The sequence below is a fragment of the Schistocerca nitens genome, chromosome 6 (assembly GCF_023898315.1).
Source record: "Schistocerca nitens isolate TAMUIC-IGC-003100 chromosome 6, iqSchNite1.1, whole genome shotgun sequence".
NCBI lineage: Eukaryota > Metazoa > Arthropoda > Insecta > Orthoptera > Acrididae > Schistocerca > Schistocerca nitens.
In genome coordinates, this window is record NC_064619.1 from 663,061,636 (window position 1) to 663,081,473 (window position 19,838).

The following is a 19,838-nucleotide window of genomic DNA, read 5'->3' on the forward strand; positions in this document are numbered from 1 at the left end:
ATACCCTACTGGCCATTAAAATTGCTACACAAAGAAGACATGCAGATGATAAATAGGTATTCACTGGAAAAAAAATATTATACTAGAACTGACATGCGATTATACTTTCACGCAATTTCGTTGCACAGATCCTGAGAAATCAGTACCCGGAACAACCACCTCTGGCAGTAATAACGGGCATTCAGTCAAACAGAGCTTGGATGGCGTGTACAAGTACAGCTGCCCATGCAGCTTCAACACGATACAACACTTCATCAAGAGTAGTGACTGGAGTATTGTGACGCGCCAGTTGCTCGGCCACCATTGACCAGACGTTTTAAATTGGTGAGAGACCTGGAGAACGTGCTGGCCAGGGCAGCAGTCGAACATTTTCTGTATCCAGAAAGGCCCGTACAGGACTTGCAACATGAGGTCGCGCATTATCCTGCTGAAGTGTAGGGTTTCGCAGGGATCGAATGAAGGGTAGAGCAACGGGTCGTAACACATCTGAAATGTAACGTCCACTGTTCAAAGTGCCGTCAGTGCGAACAAGAGGTGATCGAGATGTGTAACCAGTGGCACCCCATACCATCGCGCCGGATGATACGCCAGTATGACGATGACGAATACACGCTTCCAATGTGCGTTCACCGCGATAGCACCAAACACGGATGCGACCATCATGATGCTGTAAACAGAACCTGGATTCAGCCGAAAAAATGACGTTTTGCCATTCGTGTACCCAGGTTCGTAGTTGAGCACACTATCGCAGGCGCCCCTGTCTGTGATGCAGCGCCAAGGGTAACCGCACCCATGGTCTCCGAGCTGGTAGTCCATGCTACTGCAAACGTCGTCGAACTGTTGGTGCAGATGGTTGTTGTCTTGCAAACGTCCCCATCTGTTGGCTCAGATCCATTACAGCCATGCGGATAAGATGCCTGACATCTCGACTGCTAGTGATACGAGGCCGTTGGGATCCAACACGGCGTTCCGTATTACCCTCCTGAACCCACCGATTCCATATTCTGCTAACAGTCATTGGATCTCGACAAACGCGAGCAGCAATGTCGCGATACGATAAACCGCAATCGCGAGAGGCTACAATTCGACCTTTATCAAAGTCGGAAACGTGATGGTACGCATTTCTCCTCATTACACGAGGCATCACAACGTTTCACCAGGCAGCGCCGGCAACTGCTGTTTGTGTATGAGAAATCGGTTGGAAACTTTCCTCACGTCAGCACGTTGTAGGTGTCGTCATCGGCGCCAATCTTGTGTGAATGCTCTGAAAAGCTAATCATTTGCATATCACAGCATCTTCTTCCTGTCGGTTAAATTTCGAGTCTGTAGCACGTCATCTTCGTGGTGTATGAATTTTAATGGCCAGTAGTGTACTAGATTTTCGTAAAATATGTGTCGAATATTTTGAGACGTGGTGGCACTCATCGGGGAAAAAAAAAAAAAAAAAGTCCAGTAAACATGGGTCTGAAAACGCATACTTCCTAAGATAAGTCCAAGAAACATGGGTCTGGAAATGCATACTTTCTGGATTAACACGTGTTTATAGGTGGTGTTCAACGTGCCGTCCATTTGTGAAAATGCACCACTCTACCCTCCGGCGTAAGGATTGACGCACCCTTTGAAGTATACCTGCTGGCACGCATTGAAGTCGCGAGCCTGTAGTGTCCGCACATCGGTGATTGGCGTGGCGTAGACCATTTCCTCCAAGTGTCCCCATACACAAACGTCTAGGGGACTCAAGTGTGGGGAAGGAGCAGTTCAAGGTGTGAGGCGCCACGACCAATCCAGTGGTCCTGAAATATCTGTGTCAGATGGTCGTGCACTTTGTGACGAAAGTGTGCCGGTGCGCCATCATTCATGAACCACATTTGTATTCGCTGCCGCAATGGCACAACCTCCAACAAGGTAGGCAATACATTAATGACAAATTCCAGATAATACGTCCCTGTTAACATTTGTACTATCACGTATGGCCCTAATAGTCCATTGTCAAGTACACCAGCCCATACGTTGATTGAAAGTTGGTGTAGATGTCCTCTTTCCCGAATTGCTTGGGGATTTACATATGCTGGTTATGGAAATTCTCTTGTGTACTTCGCCTCATTGGTAAATAAAATCTTGGATGTGGATAGCGGATCTGTGACACACTTCTGCAACAGCCATTGACAGAACCGCCGTCTGCCATGATGTTCTTGTGGCCTTAGGGTCTGAACGCGCTGTGGGTGATATGGGTACAGCAGTTAAGAGGGTGACACACGACTTCTTCTGCTGCTGGTCCCAGTGATTTCTTCCATCGAACGTAGCACATGCTCCTCCATGTCAGCTGTGCGGGGCCATCGTTGCCAGTCTTCCGAGGCGCAAGGAGACCTGTGTCCCTCAGACGCTGGAAAAGTCTGCCGAATAGGTTATCACAGGGCACTCTGCGCTGTAGATATTTTTCAGCGTTTTAGGGTATGGGCTCGCAGGCTACATTCATTTGCTAAACAGTAGCAGAAAATCGTATCAGCTATTTCACTTGACAAGTAGTAGGCTTCCATTGCTAACAAGCGGTGGAAAAGAGAAAATATATATGTACTACACCAGTTGTACGTACACACCGCGCAATAACGGTAAACACATAACTGAATCCTCGTTTGGATGAAGGTAAAACACCATGATACGTACCCAGAATCGACAGTACTGTACAATAAGGCACACAAACATGACGAAAACTAACGTAGCCTACAATACGAATCGAACCACACAACTGACTGCAGGCTAGTTCAAAATGGTTCAAATGGCTCTAAGCACTAGGGGACTCAACATCTGAGGTCAGCAGTCGCCTAGACGTAGAAACTACTTAAACCTAACTAACCTAAGGACATCACACACAGCCATGCCCGAGGCAGGATTCGAACCTGCGACTGCAACAGCAGCGCGGTTCCGGACTGAAGCTTCTAGAACCGCTCGCCCAGCAGACTAGCTAATGGTAGGTAGAGTACTGTGCGTAAGACATCATAATGCCCTGCCGACGCATTTAACGGAGTGCCAATGCAACCGACTCTGCTAATATCTCTAACAAGCGTCGCAGAGCCCTCCTATAAACACGTGTTTATCTCGGAAAGTGTGCGTTTCCGGACGCATGTTTGTCGGACTTACTTTTCTTGTTTCAATGAGTACTACCACCTCTCAAAGTCTTCGACACATTTTTTCGAACACCCTGTATAGTGCCTACTGGCCAGTCGCACGGGTGCATTCAATCTAGAGCTGCTGCTCGATCACTGGAGTGGCGTGCGCTGTTCCCTCCAGATGTGAAATAAATCACTCATGTGCACATGCTTAGAAAGAGGTTCACACCGTCATGCCTGCCTCTATTTGGGTGTGGGGATGGACAGGCGCACAGCGAGTAAGCGCAAGGAAGAGGGACATAAACTCAACCATTAGACGGACAGGCTGTTTCTAACAGACAGAACCGTACCTGGCCTGTGGCCACGTAGATGTTGTGGAGCGCATACTGAGACTAAAGTGGCCGTCACGAAATTAAAGCTCACATACGCCGCGTGCAGCCCACAGGCGCTAAGCTCTGTGAGTCGCCCACCTCATAACTCTGTTGTCACATATGCACTGATATAAGTGCAGTAGAACGGCGCTGGGTGAGCGTTCAGTGTTTCTGTGCGATATCGTGTGTTCACTTGTGGTTTCATTCTTCCGTGGAACGGTCCAGTGACGTGTATTTGGTAGTGATCGTAGTGCAGGAGCAAGTGCGCAAGTGCCGTACTACTCCTGTCGATGCGTGCAAAGGAAAAAAAGACATTCGAAAACAATCTGAAACTGTCGTACAGAATGTACTGAGTTCTTTTACTGATCTGACCAACAGTGAAGAGACCAGCAATAATATACATTTCGCGCAAGTTGAGCAACTGACAACAAAATCTTGTGGTTCTTCGGAATCGACTATATTCCATATTAACAGTGCAGTAAGATTGGCAGGATCTCTGTATGTGAGCGTGTGTTTTCATTCTCCATAAAAGGGATATAAATGAATACGGAAATCTACGGAATTTGACGGTTTTGACAAAAAATAAATGAATAGAAATATCCTTAAATAGTACGACAAAGGAAAATATCCGACGGCTAGAAAAAGAGACAATGATCTCAATGAAAAAATTCGTTCCTCGGGCTCTGACGTCTCCATTCTTTGTATCCTCTGATCATTAGGTTTTTAATTCGGAAAGTGTAATGAGGGACGAACCTTTTTTATGGAGTCCAACCACATTGTTGCAGCAAGAGCGAAATTTTGTCTACAATGTACTTATTGCGCGCTAAGGACGATAATCTTGTAGTATACTTAGATAAAACTTGGGTCTAACAAAACCATACGCACAAATATACGAGGGTTGTTCAATATGTAATGCCCACATTTTTCTCAGAACATATTTATTGTTAAGAGTCAGAATTTGGTGACAATATACATCAACATGTCTTATCCATGTCCTATTTTTCTGCATAATCTCCATCACGTTCTATGGCCGTACGCCAACGCAGAAGAGCACGTATTCCCTGCAGCTAAAAGCTCTTGTCCTGTAGGCGTAGTCATGTTTTCATTGCATGACTGACACTCTCGTCATCTTCAAAGTGTGTGCCCCGTAGAGAATCTTGATGCGGCCCAAAGAGATGGAAGTCCGAGGGTGCCAGGTCTGGACTTTAGGGTGGATGAGACAATGATGTCCAACTCAATTTGGCGATATGTTCCCGAGTTCTCAGACTTGTGTGTGGGCGTGAATTATCGTGTTGGAGCTATATTTCTGCTGGGTTCTTGTCCAACCAAATACGTCACAAACGATTCTTGAGTATATTCAGAGTCTTCACGTATGCCTCTGAATTGATGGTTGACCCTCTTGGCATCACATCCTCGAGAATGACGCCATCATCCGAGACGACTGTCACCATGACTTTTCTGGCAGAGGGGGTTTTCCTGAATTTCTTCTTTTGTGGTGAATGAGGATGATGCCACTCCATGGACTGTCTTTTTGTTTCTGGCGCAAAGTGGTGCACCCAGATTTAGGCTCTGAGACTATGGGACCTAACTTCTGTGGTCATCAGTCCCCTAGAAGTTAGAACTACTTAAACCTAACTAACCTAAGGACATCACACACATCCATGCCCGAGGCCGGATTCGAACCTGCGACCGTAGCGGTCGCGCGGTTCCAGACTGTAACGCCTAGAACCGCTCGGCCACTCCGGCTGGCGCACCCAGCTTTAGTTCTCCATAACGATCCGTGACAGAAAGGCCTCTCGGTTGGTCTCAAAACGCTTCAACAATTCAGATGAAATGGCCTTTCTTTGAATCTTGTGGTCCAATGTGAGCATTCGTGGAATCCATCGTGAGCACCTCTTCGAATATCCGAGAGTCTCGATCATTGCAGACGCACATACAATGCTGACCGACAACTGTAGAGCCAATTGTCGAGTTGTGAAACGCCGGTCGGCACGAATAATGGCATCCGCACGGTTCACCATGTCTGGAGCAGTGGCTGTGATAGAACGTTCCTAGCGTGGCTGATCATGGAGCTCTCTTTCTGCATTTACTGAGGCTGTAGCTTTCATTACCCACCGCCCAACTGTACTCCTGTCAACTGCAACATCGCCATACACTGAACACAAATGTTTATGGATGTTCACCACGGTTTCTTTTTCTGCACACAATAATTCAATAACAGCATTCTGCTTCTAACGTGAGTCGTACGTATACGCCATTTTGACGCTGTACTACGGCTCTGCCATCTGCCAGAACCGTTCGAAACTTCGCCGGCGCACACTAGAACAAATATCATATGTGAAGTTCGCCGGTGCGCAGAACAAATATCAGATGTGAAGCACCAACAAGGACATTTGTCTACGAATATTAATTTTTTTTTTTTTTTAAATGTGGGGTATTACTTATCGAACGACCCTCGTATTTTCCCCGACTTCAGCGGAAATATTGGCCTGAAAGTAGCGATAGTTACTTCTGTAAAGCGCGATTTGGGTGATGGATGCAGTGACGAAGGGTCAGTAGGAGCTGTAAACAAAAACTTTGCAAGAGTTTGGAAGTACTCTCGGTCGTATTGAATCGAGCCGTCGGAACTAAAATCTGGCGGCGGCATACAGGTACTTGCGTGCAGTCGCGGACGGAGTCTCTCTTAAATACAATGTGTTCATATGTGACACGAGACACTCTGATGTCTCAGATCTTACCAAAATTAATTTCATTCTTTTCTTAACAACTTTCTTGCTGAAAGTTTCTACAAGGTCCAACAGCACGCCATTTCCGCGACGACATTTTTCGGTACATATGCGGAATGGTTACACACCTCTTTCGGTATTTCTTCATGTCAGAGTACTTTAACGTTTTCACGATAAAACATGTATCATATGCATCTAGAGGATGGTCAGAAAATGTCTGGTACGCTTGTAGGAATGTTGCAGGGCGGATTGTACCGAGACATAAATTATAACACTTTGCCGTCAGCAGGTCTCGTACAAATTTATTCGCTTGGCGCCGGCGGCGCTAATTCGGATTAGTTGGCTTGTCGCTGGCCATTTTGACATTATCAGGAGATTATAAATTGATATGTTTTACTAATCTCATCGTTAGTTCTCATAACTTCTCAACCCTGTTCCCCTACTTTCAAGAAATTTCGAAGACATACATACGTAAATAAATACAAAACTTGTTTGTTTCACATATTTGTTTATTTGCATTGTCTTTGGTACTTAGTATTTCTCTTTCATATGATATGCAGCAAAACAGTCTCCAAGATGTAACGCAACTCCACAAGACTTGCACAGTAAGTTTGTTGTTCTTTTTTTATTTTTGGAACATACATGGCAGTTTTTTCATTTTCGTTTATTCCTTTCGGAAATACATAGGCCTATTAGATGGTGTTGCTTTATGTGACCTGAAAGTCTGTCAACCGGATCATGATGAGACGTACCTGATGTAGTGTCAACCTTCAAGTTAAGCTCCGCACAGTCATGGTAAACAATCGTATCGTCTCTTTCATCTGCTATGACGAACAAGAACTTATAAAAACCAAAGACTTGTTGACGTGTGTTTAACTTATTTACACCTAAACAAAACACCAGCAGAATGCAAAAGATACTAAAGTGTTGTCGCCAGCCACTGCGTGATACTATGCACACGACAGCACTGTGGTAGCGCCGGCCACTGAGCGATACTATGCACACGACACCACTGTGGTGTCCCCGGACGGCAGAGTGTTAAAGAAAAAAATTCGATACGTTGCGCCGTTTCCGAGTTATTTACCATTGAAAGTAGCCAATCAGGGCGTCGCGCGCTCAAATTTAAGCGACCTGCTATGGGCGGTGTTACCCAACTAGTGCTTTGGTGGGGTGGCTGAAACCTGAATTTGTGCACGCCGCGACCTGATTGGCTAACTTCAGTGTTAAATAACTTAAATAACTCGGAAACGGCGCAACGTATAGAATTTATTTCTTAACATTTAAGTGTCAGTACAAACTACCATGCAATAAACGAGTGATAAAGATGGTAGCCCGTCTCTTACCCCGGACCGGCTCCTCTGGCATGGGGGGGGGGGGGGGGTGACAAAAACGCAGCTCGCCCACCAGCCTCGCCCCAATGCCAAGGGCACTCTTCGAACTGCAGGGTTCATCGCACTGTTGCCAGCGCAATGGTCCCCATAGATGGATCCGTCATCGTCGATTTCACCCAACGCTCCTCGGCAAGTGCACCCCACACTCCGGAGAGGTGGATGCACCTCTCGCCCTTCGCCGCTTACTAGCCCGAGCTCCCACCTCTCGGCCAAGGACCCATTCCTACTCAGGTGGTGGGTCGGTCACCCAGTCGTTCAGTGGTCTGGACCCATCTAACCTAGCCCAGGCGACGTCACCACCTCCTGGGTTTGGCAGAACACGCCCCGGTTACCTAGGGGCGTGGCGAAGCACCCTTGCCGAATCGCGCCGCGATCCCACGCCGACAAATGAGGTCTCCGGCATGCAGAGCACCTGATGGTCTGTGCCCTGTGAACAGAGAGGGACATGTTTGGTCCCTCGATACAGCTCCCCCTGTGCCACGAACCCTTCGCTTTCGCATCGGGTTGGGTCGCAGCTCTCCCTTTTGTCGCAAGGCAGAATGCCGAGCTTATCATCTGGCACCACGGGAAGGCGAAAAGAGCCACTTGGGAAGGAGAGGCTGTAAGAGACGCATTACTTCCCCGCGTGAGGACTGCCGCGGCACGCCCGAGTGGAAGCGATACGCCCCAGTGCTAGTTTCCGTGCCTTACGGCGCGCCGGCAACGGGCAGGCCCGCGCCGAACGCGCCGTCAAGCGACCGACCTCACTTGTTTATTCATCATGGCGACAATTGAAACGAGTGATTCGTGTGCGTCGAAACGCGCTTCTACTGCGCCTGATCCCTCTCCCCAGGACGAGCTGGGACAGGCAGAGGGTGAAACAGTAACACAGAGGCACGCCAGAATTTCACTGCTCTTAGAGCAAAATGTGAAAAATGGCAAGATAAGCCAAGCGGCTCTGTCCATAATCAAAAATGAACTCACAGCATGGGCCATTGCTCATGCAAAACTTGAAGGCCGGGTGGAAGAGTTAGAGAAGGAAAATAGCAGATTACGGAACCAACCAGTCAAAACCTGGGCGGCGGTGGCTGCGCAAGCGCCAACCAAGCCAAACACAACTAAAGAGACGATAGACAAAGAAGCCAAGAGAACAGACACTGCAGTCTTTCTCAGGACTCTGCATGGGCAAGACACCAGTGTGAAGAAAATTCAAGAGCTATTTACGAAAACCATCAATCCAGCAAAAGATAAAATCAGAATAAAGAGGATTAAACCAAGTAGAAATTCGGTAATTGTGGAGGTTGCTTCGGGGGAGGACAAAGATAAGTTACTGAACAACCAAAAATTAAATTCAGTAGTCAAGTGTGAACCTCCAAAGAAGAGAAATCCCCTAGTAATCCTCTATGATGTACCCACCATAATGACCGATGAGGAACTTATAGACACAATAAAAGAGCAAAACTTTGATGACGTAAATGAGGAAGAATTTAAAAACAGTTTCAAATTAAGATTCAAGACGGGGCCTCTGGGGCGTGATGTTGTTCATCATGTTGCCGAGGTCACGGCACCAATGTGGAGAAAGATCACGGCAATGGGCAGATTATACGTTGACTTCCATTCGATCAACGTCAGGGATCACATCGTGGTACCTCGCTGCCTGAACTGTGGTGACCTGGACCACATTCTAAGGCTTTGTACCAGGGAGTCGGTTTGTACGAAGTGTGGCACAAACGGGCACAACCGCAAAGACTGCAAAGCAGCAGCGGTCTGCAATCCCTGCAAAAGCCGCGGAAAAAAGTCATGTGGAGCCACGGGACGTAATTGCCCAACATATCGGATGCTAGAGCAACGATTGATTTTTAGAATCGATTATGGCTGATCACAGCCCACAAAACAGGATGCCAAAGCGCAAATCCCCGAAAGGAGGTGGGATGCTATGAGGGCAACCAGATTTAAGAATTTCTTTATGGCGCTCTCGGGCGCCACTAATACAGAATCACTAGACAAGGCCATCCAAACAGAGCCCTACATGATTGACAGCAGTATACAGACAGATCACCCCGCAATGGGCATAGATCCCGCCCCTCAACGCCGGGGAATGAAGCCGACAGTCCATCTGAAGCGGGCAAGGGCATCCTATGACTGTAACAATCCCAACAGGAAATCAACTTAAAGAAACCCAACCTATTCAAGACAACGCAGTCACAAGTACAAGTCTGAAGTCCATAACACAAAGCACTCCAGTAGTCAGATTGCCACCTATGGACCCGGTAAGGGTGTACCCCAATATCGAGTACACGATGCAACTGGCTAGGCTGGAAGAGCCGATTATCCTCCCCACTGCCTTACGACATGTGGTCCGTGTAGGACATGAAGAGGGTAGGAAGGTAACCTTCTCGGTAATGGAGGCTGTGGACAGAATTCAGCTAAAGTCAGTGAATCTCCCCACTGATTTCGGAGCCCTGCGGGACCTGCTGAAAAAGTCTTTGAGAGACGTGGTGAGAAGTTTGACCTCAAGGACATCTACGAACAGGCTGTACTGGCAGACGGACGAATTGCTTTCGACTGGAGTAAGACCTGGCCAGGCGACCACATGCACACATACTTCCCATGACGACCGAAATAACAATTGGACAATTAAACACTCACAATAGCCGACTTGTGATGCAGGAGCTCCGTAAAGAGGTGGAGGAGACGAGACTGGATGTGCTTTGCCTACAGGAGCCGTACTCCCAAGCTGGAAAAATAGCTTTTGCTGCCGCAACATGGCAAATTGTCAGCAGAGGGGAGGACCCTAGAGCGGCGATAGCAGTTACAAATAAACTTCTGAGGGTCACAACGCTGTCGCAATTCACAACTAGTCACTGCAACGTCGTGGAGCTTCAGTCCCCAGTGGGAGTAATTATTCTCATAAACACGTACTTCCAATACGGAGACGAGATTGAGCAGCATTTAGAACATCTGGCAAGAGTTACCACGGCGTTGCGGGGACGGAAGATAGTCATAACTGCTGACATTAATGCAAAATCCCCCCTGCGGTACAGCGGCACCAGAGATACAAACGGAGACAAAGTGGAAGAGTTTATCATGGCTTCGCAGCTCGTGGTGGCCAACAAGCCGGGCAACCCTCCTACCTACGCAGCAGGAGGAGGACAGGGCACGAACATAGACGTAACCCTAACATCTCCGAACGCAGCAAATCTCATACAGAGCTGGAAAGTCGTGAGCAATGCCACCACTAGTGACCATAATTTAATAACTTTCACTCTAGGTGACAGGGAGTGCCGCTGGACCATGGGGTGGGAAGTACAATTCAATTACAACAAAGCAGATTGGGAACGCCTAGCAAGGGAGTGCGACATTCCTGCCTTACCGGAAGGTGACGTACATCAAGACATAGACGTGGACGAAAGAGCTGAGGAACTGGTGGGCGCAGTACACAGAGCGGTGAGGGCCGCTGTACCAACCAGGAGGAAGGCCATGGCTGCCTCACCATGGGGTGGGAAGTACAATTCAATTACAACAAAGCAGATTGGGAACGCCTAGCAAGGGAGTGCGACATTCCTGCCTTACCGGAAGGTGACGTACATCAAGACATAGACGTGGACGAAAGAGCTGAGGAACTGGTGGGCGCAGTACACAGAGCGGTGAGGGCCGCTGTACCAACCAGGAGGAAGGCCATGGCTGCCTCACCATGGGGTGGGAAGTACAATTCAATTACAACAAAGCAGATTGGGAACGCCTAGCAAGGGAGTGCGACATTCCTGCCTCACCGGAAGGTGACGTACATCAAGACATAGACGTGGACGAAAGAGCTGAGGAACTGGTGGGCGCAGTACACAGAGCGGTGAGGGCCGCTGTACCAACCAGGAGGAAGGCCATGGCTGCCTCGCCATGGGGTGGGAAGTACAATTCAATTACAACAAAGCAGATTGGGAACGCCTAGCAAGGGAGTGCGACATTCCTGCCTTACCGGAAGGTGACGTACATCAAGACATAGACGTGGACGAAAGAGCTGAGGAACTGGTGGGCGCAGTACACAGAGCGGTGAGGGCCGCTGTACCAACCAGGAGGAAAGCCATGGCTGCCTCACCGTCACCATGGTCGGCCGAATTAGTGGAATTACGTCAATCTGTCAGGAGGCTAAGGAGGTGGTGTGTTGGGATGTATGGGCGCTCAACATCGAGGTCATCAGCGCCCGGCTAAGGAGGAACTACCAGCGCAGTGTCATCTGGCTGGAAAGGCAAAGATGGCAGTTGCAATATAGGGAGGCCAAGCTGAGATTTCAGAAGGAACTACGCGAAGTAAGAATGCGTAGCTGGGAGAGCTACGTGTTGAACCAGTTGGCCTTAGACCCACGGGATCTCCCCTATAAATAAGTGAGGGGAAAAATCCGCTCTCCCCTGGAGCTATCAACAGTCAGGCAGGGGGACAGGATGACGGAATCTTGGCAGGAGACTGCAGGGGTCCTTCTCCGGTCCCTGCCGCCTGACGACAATGCGGATGGAGAAACCATAAGCCAGCAGCAACTGTGAGATACAGACCTAGAAGAATACAACAACGACAAGGCAGTCAACCCCTTCTTGGAAGAGGAGGTGGCTGCACAAATAAGATCCCTAAAATGAGGGAAAGTTCCAGGACCAGACGGCATTGTGGCTGAGGTTGTGCAATTTTTGGCACCCCAGTTAATCGTGCCGCTAACTCACCTCTTTAACGAGTGCCTCAGACAAAGGAAGTTCCCCAAGAGGTGGAAAACCGCGAATGTGGTCATAATTAAAAAGGGACCAGAAAAAGACCCGGCCAAAGTCAAATCATACAGGCCAATTTGCCTATTGGACCTGTTCGGGAAGCTTTTGGAAAAACTGTTGGCTGACAGATTGATGGCTCACCGGGTGTTATGCGGGATGAGCGACAGTCAGTTCGGCTTCAGGCCGGAGCGGTCAGCATCTGATGCTATCGCTCTGGTGGCTGAGGTCTGTGGCTCAACCCCGCATAAGTACATAGTTGGCATCATGGTGGATATCAGTGGTGCCTTCGACAACCTGTGGTGGCCTTCGCTCTTCTCCTGTATGTGGGAGAAAGAGTGTCCAGGGCCACTATATGGGTCTCTGAGGAGCTATTGTAAGGATTGGGAGGTATGGCTATCATCCCCTAGCGGGAGAATTGGGAAAGTAATTACCAAAGGGTGTCCCCAAGGCTCTGTTCTGGGACCCCTTTTCTGGGACATCCATATGGAACCGTTGCTAGACAGACTACAGCAAAGTGAAGAAGTGCTAGAGGTGATAGCCTACGCAGATGACCTCCTCCTGCTGGTCGGCGGTCGCAGCCGAGAAGACATCGAACCAAAGATCGAAAGGGCCATAGAGAAACTGCACCAATGGTGCCAAAATACAAAGATGAAAATATCTCCGAGTAAATCTACATACTTACTGCTAAAAGGTCAGCTAAACAGGAATCCCACTGTTAGAATCCATGGCTCACCAGTTCTTCGCCGACGGGAGATGCGATACTTGCGAGTTATAATTGGTGAGAGATGGAACTTCGGGAAACACATAGACACCGTAACCCAGAGAGCTCTCCAACTACTAAACAATCTCATCTCCATTGGACATACAAGATTTCATCTCCCTCCTCATCTCATAAAACTTTATCACAATAGTATTCTAACCTCAGTAGTGGGTTACAGCTCGGGAGTCTGGGCACACAGGCTCACGCGGGTCGTGCCCGCCATGACAGTGAGAAGAGTCCAAAGAATCATGATTTTGAGATCTGTGGGGGCTACAGAACATCTGTGTGGGGAGCTCTGTTAGTCATAATGGGGCTGTGCCCACTAGATATCAAGATACATGAGCAAGCGGCATGATACTGGGCCAAAACTGGGAACAGGGAGAAAATAATAGAGATCATGGGTGTGAGGGTGGAGGATAAGAGAGAAATACGAAACAGAAGGGAGGAACTTTCGCAGAGGGCTTGGGAGGAAGAAGGAACGGGGAGAAGAACCTTCCAGTTTTTACCAGACGTAAAAGAGCGTGGGGGAATGAAATACTTTGAACCTACAAGAGGACTTATTCACTTTCTCACTGGTCTTTGGGAAAAGGGCAACCCCCGAGTGTGACTGTGGCGCGGCAGAGGGAACTCCCGACCATGTGGTTTTCGAGTGCCCTCTCGTCAATGATGTCGCGACAACACTCTGAGACAGACTTCCGAACAATGACACATACCACCTACTCAGACAAGAAGACACTTTTTACACTTTGAATACTCTGGCAGATGAGGTATCACGGAAAGTGTTAACAGAATACATGAGAGACCAAGAATAGGTTCCAATTCACAGACCAACCGATTGAAACCAGATCCCATTCCCATACCGCCTGTGTGTGGAATGGCCGACTTTCATCAGTTGGAAACCGCCACGTACGGGACTACGGGGGTGGGGTCAATACCACCGATTATGACTAAAGCACCGATTATGACGTAAGTTAAGTTAGTATTTTGTAGGACTTAGATTTAGGACATTAATTTAGGAAACTGCAGCGAATACTAACTTTGGCCAGCCCAGTGCCAGGGGCATGCTCCTCGGGGTTAGCTCGTGGAGCCTGGCTATTCTCAGTGGGTTTGTACTTTAGTGGCACACCTGTGACACTGCAGTTAGTAGTCATTCCAGGTTAGATAATTAACAAGTAGGTTAAATTAAACTGCCCATTGTTGTAGAAAACTAACTCACTGTAGTAGTTTTAAACTGTAGTTCACTAACATAACTGTAATATTGAGCTGCATCATAACCCAATTATATGTTTCAATTTATGGCCCACTAATCATGTTAGGAGGTTGGTTAATATGTATAATTAGTATTGTTGTGGAAATAAAGAATTTTTTTTAAGAGAAAAACTACCATGAAACATTCCTACAAGCATTTCAGACATTTTCTGACCACTCTCTTTCTTTTGCTTGTGCCGTTTTTCGCGCGGATACGCTGGGTCGGCGTGGGTAATCGGATGTGGCAGTGTTAGTTGAAGGAGTGGCCGGATGCCCTTCCTGCCGCCACCCTGTACCCCCTGGGAAAGAATTTGTGTACCCCAACTGTCTGCGACTAGTGGAATCCATGGAATAGCGCGAAAGTGTTCTGATGTCTGCGTAACTGAGGCGGGATGTGGGGACCAGCCCGATATTCACCTAGGGGGATGTGGAAAACCGCCTAAAAACCATATCCAGGCTTGCCAGCACACCGGCCCTCGTCGTTAATCCGCCGGGCGGATTCGATCCGGGGCTGGCGGCCTACCCGAGTCCAGGAAGCAGCGCGTTAGTGCGCTCGGCTAACCTGGTGGGTTTTCTGACCACTCTCTATAAACGTTGAAAATGTTCATATATTATTTTCAGTGCAAATATATGAGTGGTTCTGTTTTTTCGACGGATTGCACTCAGTCTTCAGGCCACGAGTGGCCTACTGGGACCATCCGACCGCCGTGTCATCCTGAGTGGAGGACGTGGATAGGAGGGGCGTGGGCTCAGCACACCACTCTCCCAGTAGTCACGATGGTATTTTTGACCGAAGCCGCTACTGTTCGGTCGAGTAGCTTCTCAATTGGCATCACGAGGCTGAGTGCACCCCTTTTCGACGGAGTGAGGTAAAAAACTATTTTTCTTCAAAATTTATTGCAACGTGAGTTTATATTTTTGTTCGTGTCAGCTGGCAAGAATTTTCTTTTAGAAAGTACTCCGTCATATCCTAAACTAAAAGTAGAGATGTCTAATATTTTTTTCGGAATTTTTACTAATATTTGAAATTATCACTAACTTGCGACGCTGTAAGACTGTAGGATGACCGTGAAGTGGCTATTTTCACGATGCCCGCGGTAGTATGCAGCTGTTTCTTGAGGAAGCCGTCGGCGAGTGGCGGCAGTGCAGCGGCGCCGGTGTTGCAGAGTCGCTGAGCGCCGAGGAGTCGCTGAACAAGGAGGGCGCCATCTGGTGGTCCCCCAGCGGGTCTCGGCTGGTGCTGGCGCGCTACGACGACTCGGCCGTGCAGAGCAGCAGCCTGCTGCGCTACGGGCAGCCCGGCCTCCTGCAGGGCCAGTACGCCACCGTCGTCTCCTTCCGCTACTCCAAGGTACCGTCTGGCCGCAGCAACTCGACGGTTTAGCTAGTGCTGCCAGAAGCGGATCGAATCGGCATTGACAAACTACCTCGGGTTCTGGGGCCGACGTCAATCTGATGATTTTACTGACGTCTCGCCAGCACGAGTGGCTGGCATTGTCAAAGCTTCACCCTCCGTTGCCGGTGGTGAACTGGAGCCGAGCTCGCGGCCGCAGACTATATGTACCTGGCGCGCCAACGTCCGAGGGCTTCTCCGCGGTCATTTCCGGTGCGGTTCTCCTCTTGCTATCTGCGACGGTCGTTCGCTGCAGTACGGGAAGCCAGGATCCGTTTACCTTAAGGCTTTCCTCTTTCTTGTTGAAGCTGTTCGCGTGTTTTTGTATTTCTACAGCTTCTCTGAACAAGCGGGTGTGATAGTTTGTCTCTATAGCCAGAACTTCTGTGTCGGTGAATTTTATTACATGGTCGGTCTCACTCAGTGCGTGCTCTGCTACGGCCAATTTCTCCACCTGCCCCAACCTGCAATGACGCTTATGTTCTTTGATCCTGGTGTTGATTGATCGTCCAGTCATTCCGACATAAACTTTTCAGCATGTGCATGGTATACGGTATATTCGCGACATTGCAAATGGGTCCCTTTTCTCCTTTCCCTATGTAAGACTTTGATCTTCCTTGTCGGTTTGAAAATCGTCTTTACGCCGTGTTTGCGCAATATACGGCCGATTCTGTCCGTCCCTCTGGGAATGTATGACAGAAAGGCCGTAGCTGACAATTCTTTCTCTGATTGCTTACTTCGCCGAGTGTTTGGCTCTGTTACACTTCTAACATAATTTGTGGAGTACCCATTGTTCCTCAGAACACTTTCCAGGTGTTGCATTTCGCGTCTGAGGAGCTGCGACTCACATATTCGTCCTGCTCGCGTCACGAGCGTATTAATCATGCCTCTTTTCTGGTTCGGGTGGTGGTCCGTGTGTGTCAGTTTTCGATACACGCTGTGTACCAGGTTTTCGCCATCCCTTGTGAGCAGCACATCAGTAATGTCAGTTTTTTGTGAGTCGCTGCACCTCAGACGCGAAATGCAGCACCTGGAAAGTGTTCTGAGGAGCAATGGGTACTCCACAAATTATATTAGAAGTGTAACAGAGCCAAACATTCGGCGAAGTAAGGAATCAGAAAAAGAAATGTCAGGTACCACTTTTATGCCATACATTCCCAGAGTGACGGGCAGAATTGGCCGTATATTGCGCAAACACGGCGTAAAGCCGATTTTCAGACAGATGCTAGCTTCCCGTACTGCAGCGAACGATCGTCGTAGGTAGCAAGAGGAGAACCGCACCGGAAATGACCGCGGAGGAGCCCTCGGACGTTGGCGCGCCAGGTACATATAGTCTGCGGCCGCGAGCTCGGCTCCAGTTCACCACCGATAATGGAGGGTGAGGCTTTGACAATGCCAGCCACTCATGCTGGCGAAACGTCAGTAAAATCATCAGATGAACGTCAGCCGAAGAACCCGAGACAGAAGCCAATAGACAGTTTGTCGACTAGTGGCCACGAAAACCTTAACAATTTTGTAGAATCGGCGCTACTTGAGAGACATCCATTTGTCTCCGAGCGCTGCCAGCGTCTGGCATCTCCTAGACGCGAAGTACACTCATGTTCAGAAAAACGGAACACTATGAACAAATAGAGATAGGAAGTTCATATTCATCACACATGTACAGCAATATGTTCTGCAGAAATCCTTAGCATTCCAGTCGCCTCGGTTCAGCATGTGTCCTGTTGCCTAGTAGGCACAGTGTCCGCCATGGGCACTGATAACTTGTTCCATGCGTGATGGCATAAACGCGTATAAGGCGCTAATGGCGTCCTGTGGTACAGCCGTCCGTGCTGCATTCACCTGATTCCAAACTTCATCTGTGGTGGTTGGCTCTGGGTCACAGCGCTACACCCGTCGTCTCACCATATCCCACACATTTTCGATTGGCGACAGGTCTGGTGATCTGGCGGGCAAGAGCAAAAGACTGACACCCTGTGACACCAAGAAGGCACGTGTCTGGGCAGCAACATGTGGTCGTGCATTGTCCTGCTGAAAAATGATGCCGGGGTGTTGTGCAGGAAGGGTATAGCTGTGGGTCGCGGGATGTCATTCACATAGGTGATACTGGTCACAGCGCCCTGGACACCCACCAACTGTGATTTGTGGTTGCACCCAACATCACCCCGCGCCATAAGGCCTTGAGTTGGCGCCGTATGTCTTGTGCAAATGCAGTCATTGTGATGCTGTTCCCGCTGTCTCTGGCGAAAAATGCAACCATCATTTTCAAACAAACAGAACCTAGATTCATTTGAAAACACTATCTGATGTCATTCTTGTCCCCAGTGACGTCGTTCCATACACCATTGCCGTCTACCATGTTTCTCCGCATATGTCAATGGTAGGCTGAGAAGTGGACTACGCGCACGTAACCCATGCCGTAATAAACGGGGACGGTCTGTCATCCCCGGTAGTATAGGATGTGCTACACTGTTCCACTGTTTCGTCAGAGCCGAGGAGGACATACATCCGTCCTGCAATGCCATTCGGATGAGTTGTCTATCTCCTTGAGAGGTGGACTGGTTGGTGCGGTCTGACCCTTCCCGTAGTGTTCTACGGCCTTCCGTAAACCATTCTGCACACACCCGTTGCACTGCCGAAACACTTCGTCCCACACGAGCAACAATTTCCCGGCTGCATGCATTAGTTCCCTCAGGCCAGTAATGCATCCTCCCTCAAACTCTCTGATTTGGCTGCTCGAGTCACACTGATGCATTACCTTCGGTTTATAGCGACAATGAGAGCCCCAGGCACATTTTACCGGTAGGTGGTGTTGCGCCGCGATGTTGATGTTGATCTTGAACCAGCGGACTGACATGTTTCAAATGCTTATCATTTCTGCAGAACATACTAATGTACGCGTCCTGTGAATATGGCCGTCCTATCTCTAGTCGTTGAAAGTGTTCTGTTTTCCTCATCGTGGGCGTATTACGAAAGGCTTGTATTCACCAGCAAGTAACTTCTGTATGCACTTGCTGAGGTGTTTACATTTCAACAAATCATTCAAGTTTACTTCTTCAATTTACCGGGGCAGTTTATTTTAGGAACTTGTCGCAAGTACTAGTTGAAGAAGTGCAGTTATTCTTAAAATCCGCTGCTGTTGCTTTATTATTAATGAATGACAATCGTTATCAATCACAAAAATAACAAATACAAAAAATGTTAGAGATGTACATATTAATGTTGCTAGGAAAAACTATTCAGTTAGCTACAGGACTTCAATTAGATTAAAAACTTTGAGGATATCGTATTCAAATTTCGAACCTCTCTTGTCTATTTCACAAACAGGTAGTTCATAACTGCAAACAAAAGTGCGGAGTGGCATCTCACCGAGAGACTGCGTTTTAATTACTCTTCGACTTTTGCAAGCAGTACTTACTACTTTTATCGCAAATGCAATGCATGTATGTTTAAGGTAACATTAAAAAAATCTGCTAAAATTTAATGACGTCTATACTGCCACTTTACTTTCTTTTCTGGTGAAACAAACTGACTGGTAAAAGCATTTTGCACTACCCTGAGTTGTGGTACCAATAATATGCCTTTAGTTGTTGCAAAGGTTATTTTTTTTGGCCCATCTGTCTTTGTGCCAGTCTCCTTTGCGACAGTGATACTTTGGCACCGGTACTGTACACACAGAACTTCTGTTAAGTTTGACAAAAATTTCCACGCAATGATAAATTCGACAAGTACTTGAAGCAAGATGCAAGAAACTAGAACGAATTTTCACGCTCCAGAGGAGTGTGCGTTGATTTGAAACTTCCTGATGACTTAAAACCGTCTGCCGAACCAGGACTCGATCCTGGGAACACGGTCTGGCGCACAGTTTTAGTTCGACAGGAAATTTCATGCAAGAAACGGTTTCCACTAACTTGCAAATTTCTTGAAGTAGACGAAACTAGGGGACGTCGATGGGTGAGGTGGGGGGGGGGGGGTTTGCAGATATGGTGATTCCTAATATTCCACCCAAGTCTGTGATTGTATGGATAATGCCCCGTACCGAAGCAGGAAGTTCGACAGGATGCTTAAAAATATGATTTCAGGGTTACGATGTTAGAGTGGTTCCGAGACAGGCA

General features: G+C 48.2%; 1 protein-coding gene across 1 annotated transcript in view; it reads left to right on the forward strand.

Annotated features, from left to right (window-relative positions):
* The window catches only part of LOC126262207 (venom dipeptidyl peptidase 4-like), a 425,317-nt gene that overhangs the window by 259,164 nt on the left and 146,315 nt on the right, over nt 1–19,838 (forward strand). Inside the window, exon 7 of the mRNA XM_049958631.1 lies at nt 15,497–15,681. Within this exon, the coding sequence (XP_049814588.1) occupies nt 15,497–15,681 (185 nt within the window). The remainder of the gene's footprint in view (nt 1–15,496; nt 15,682–19,838) is intronic.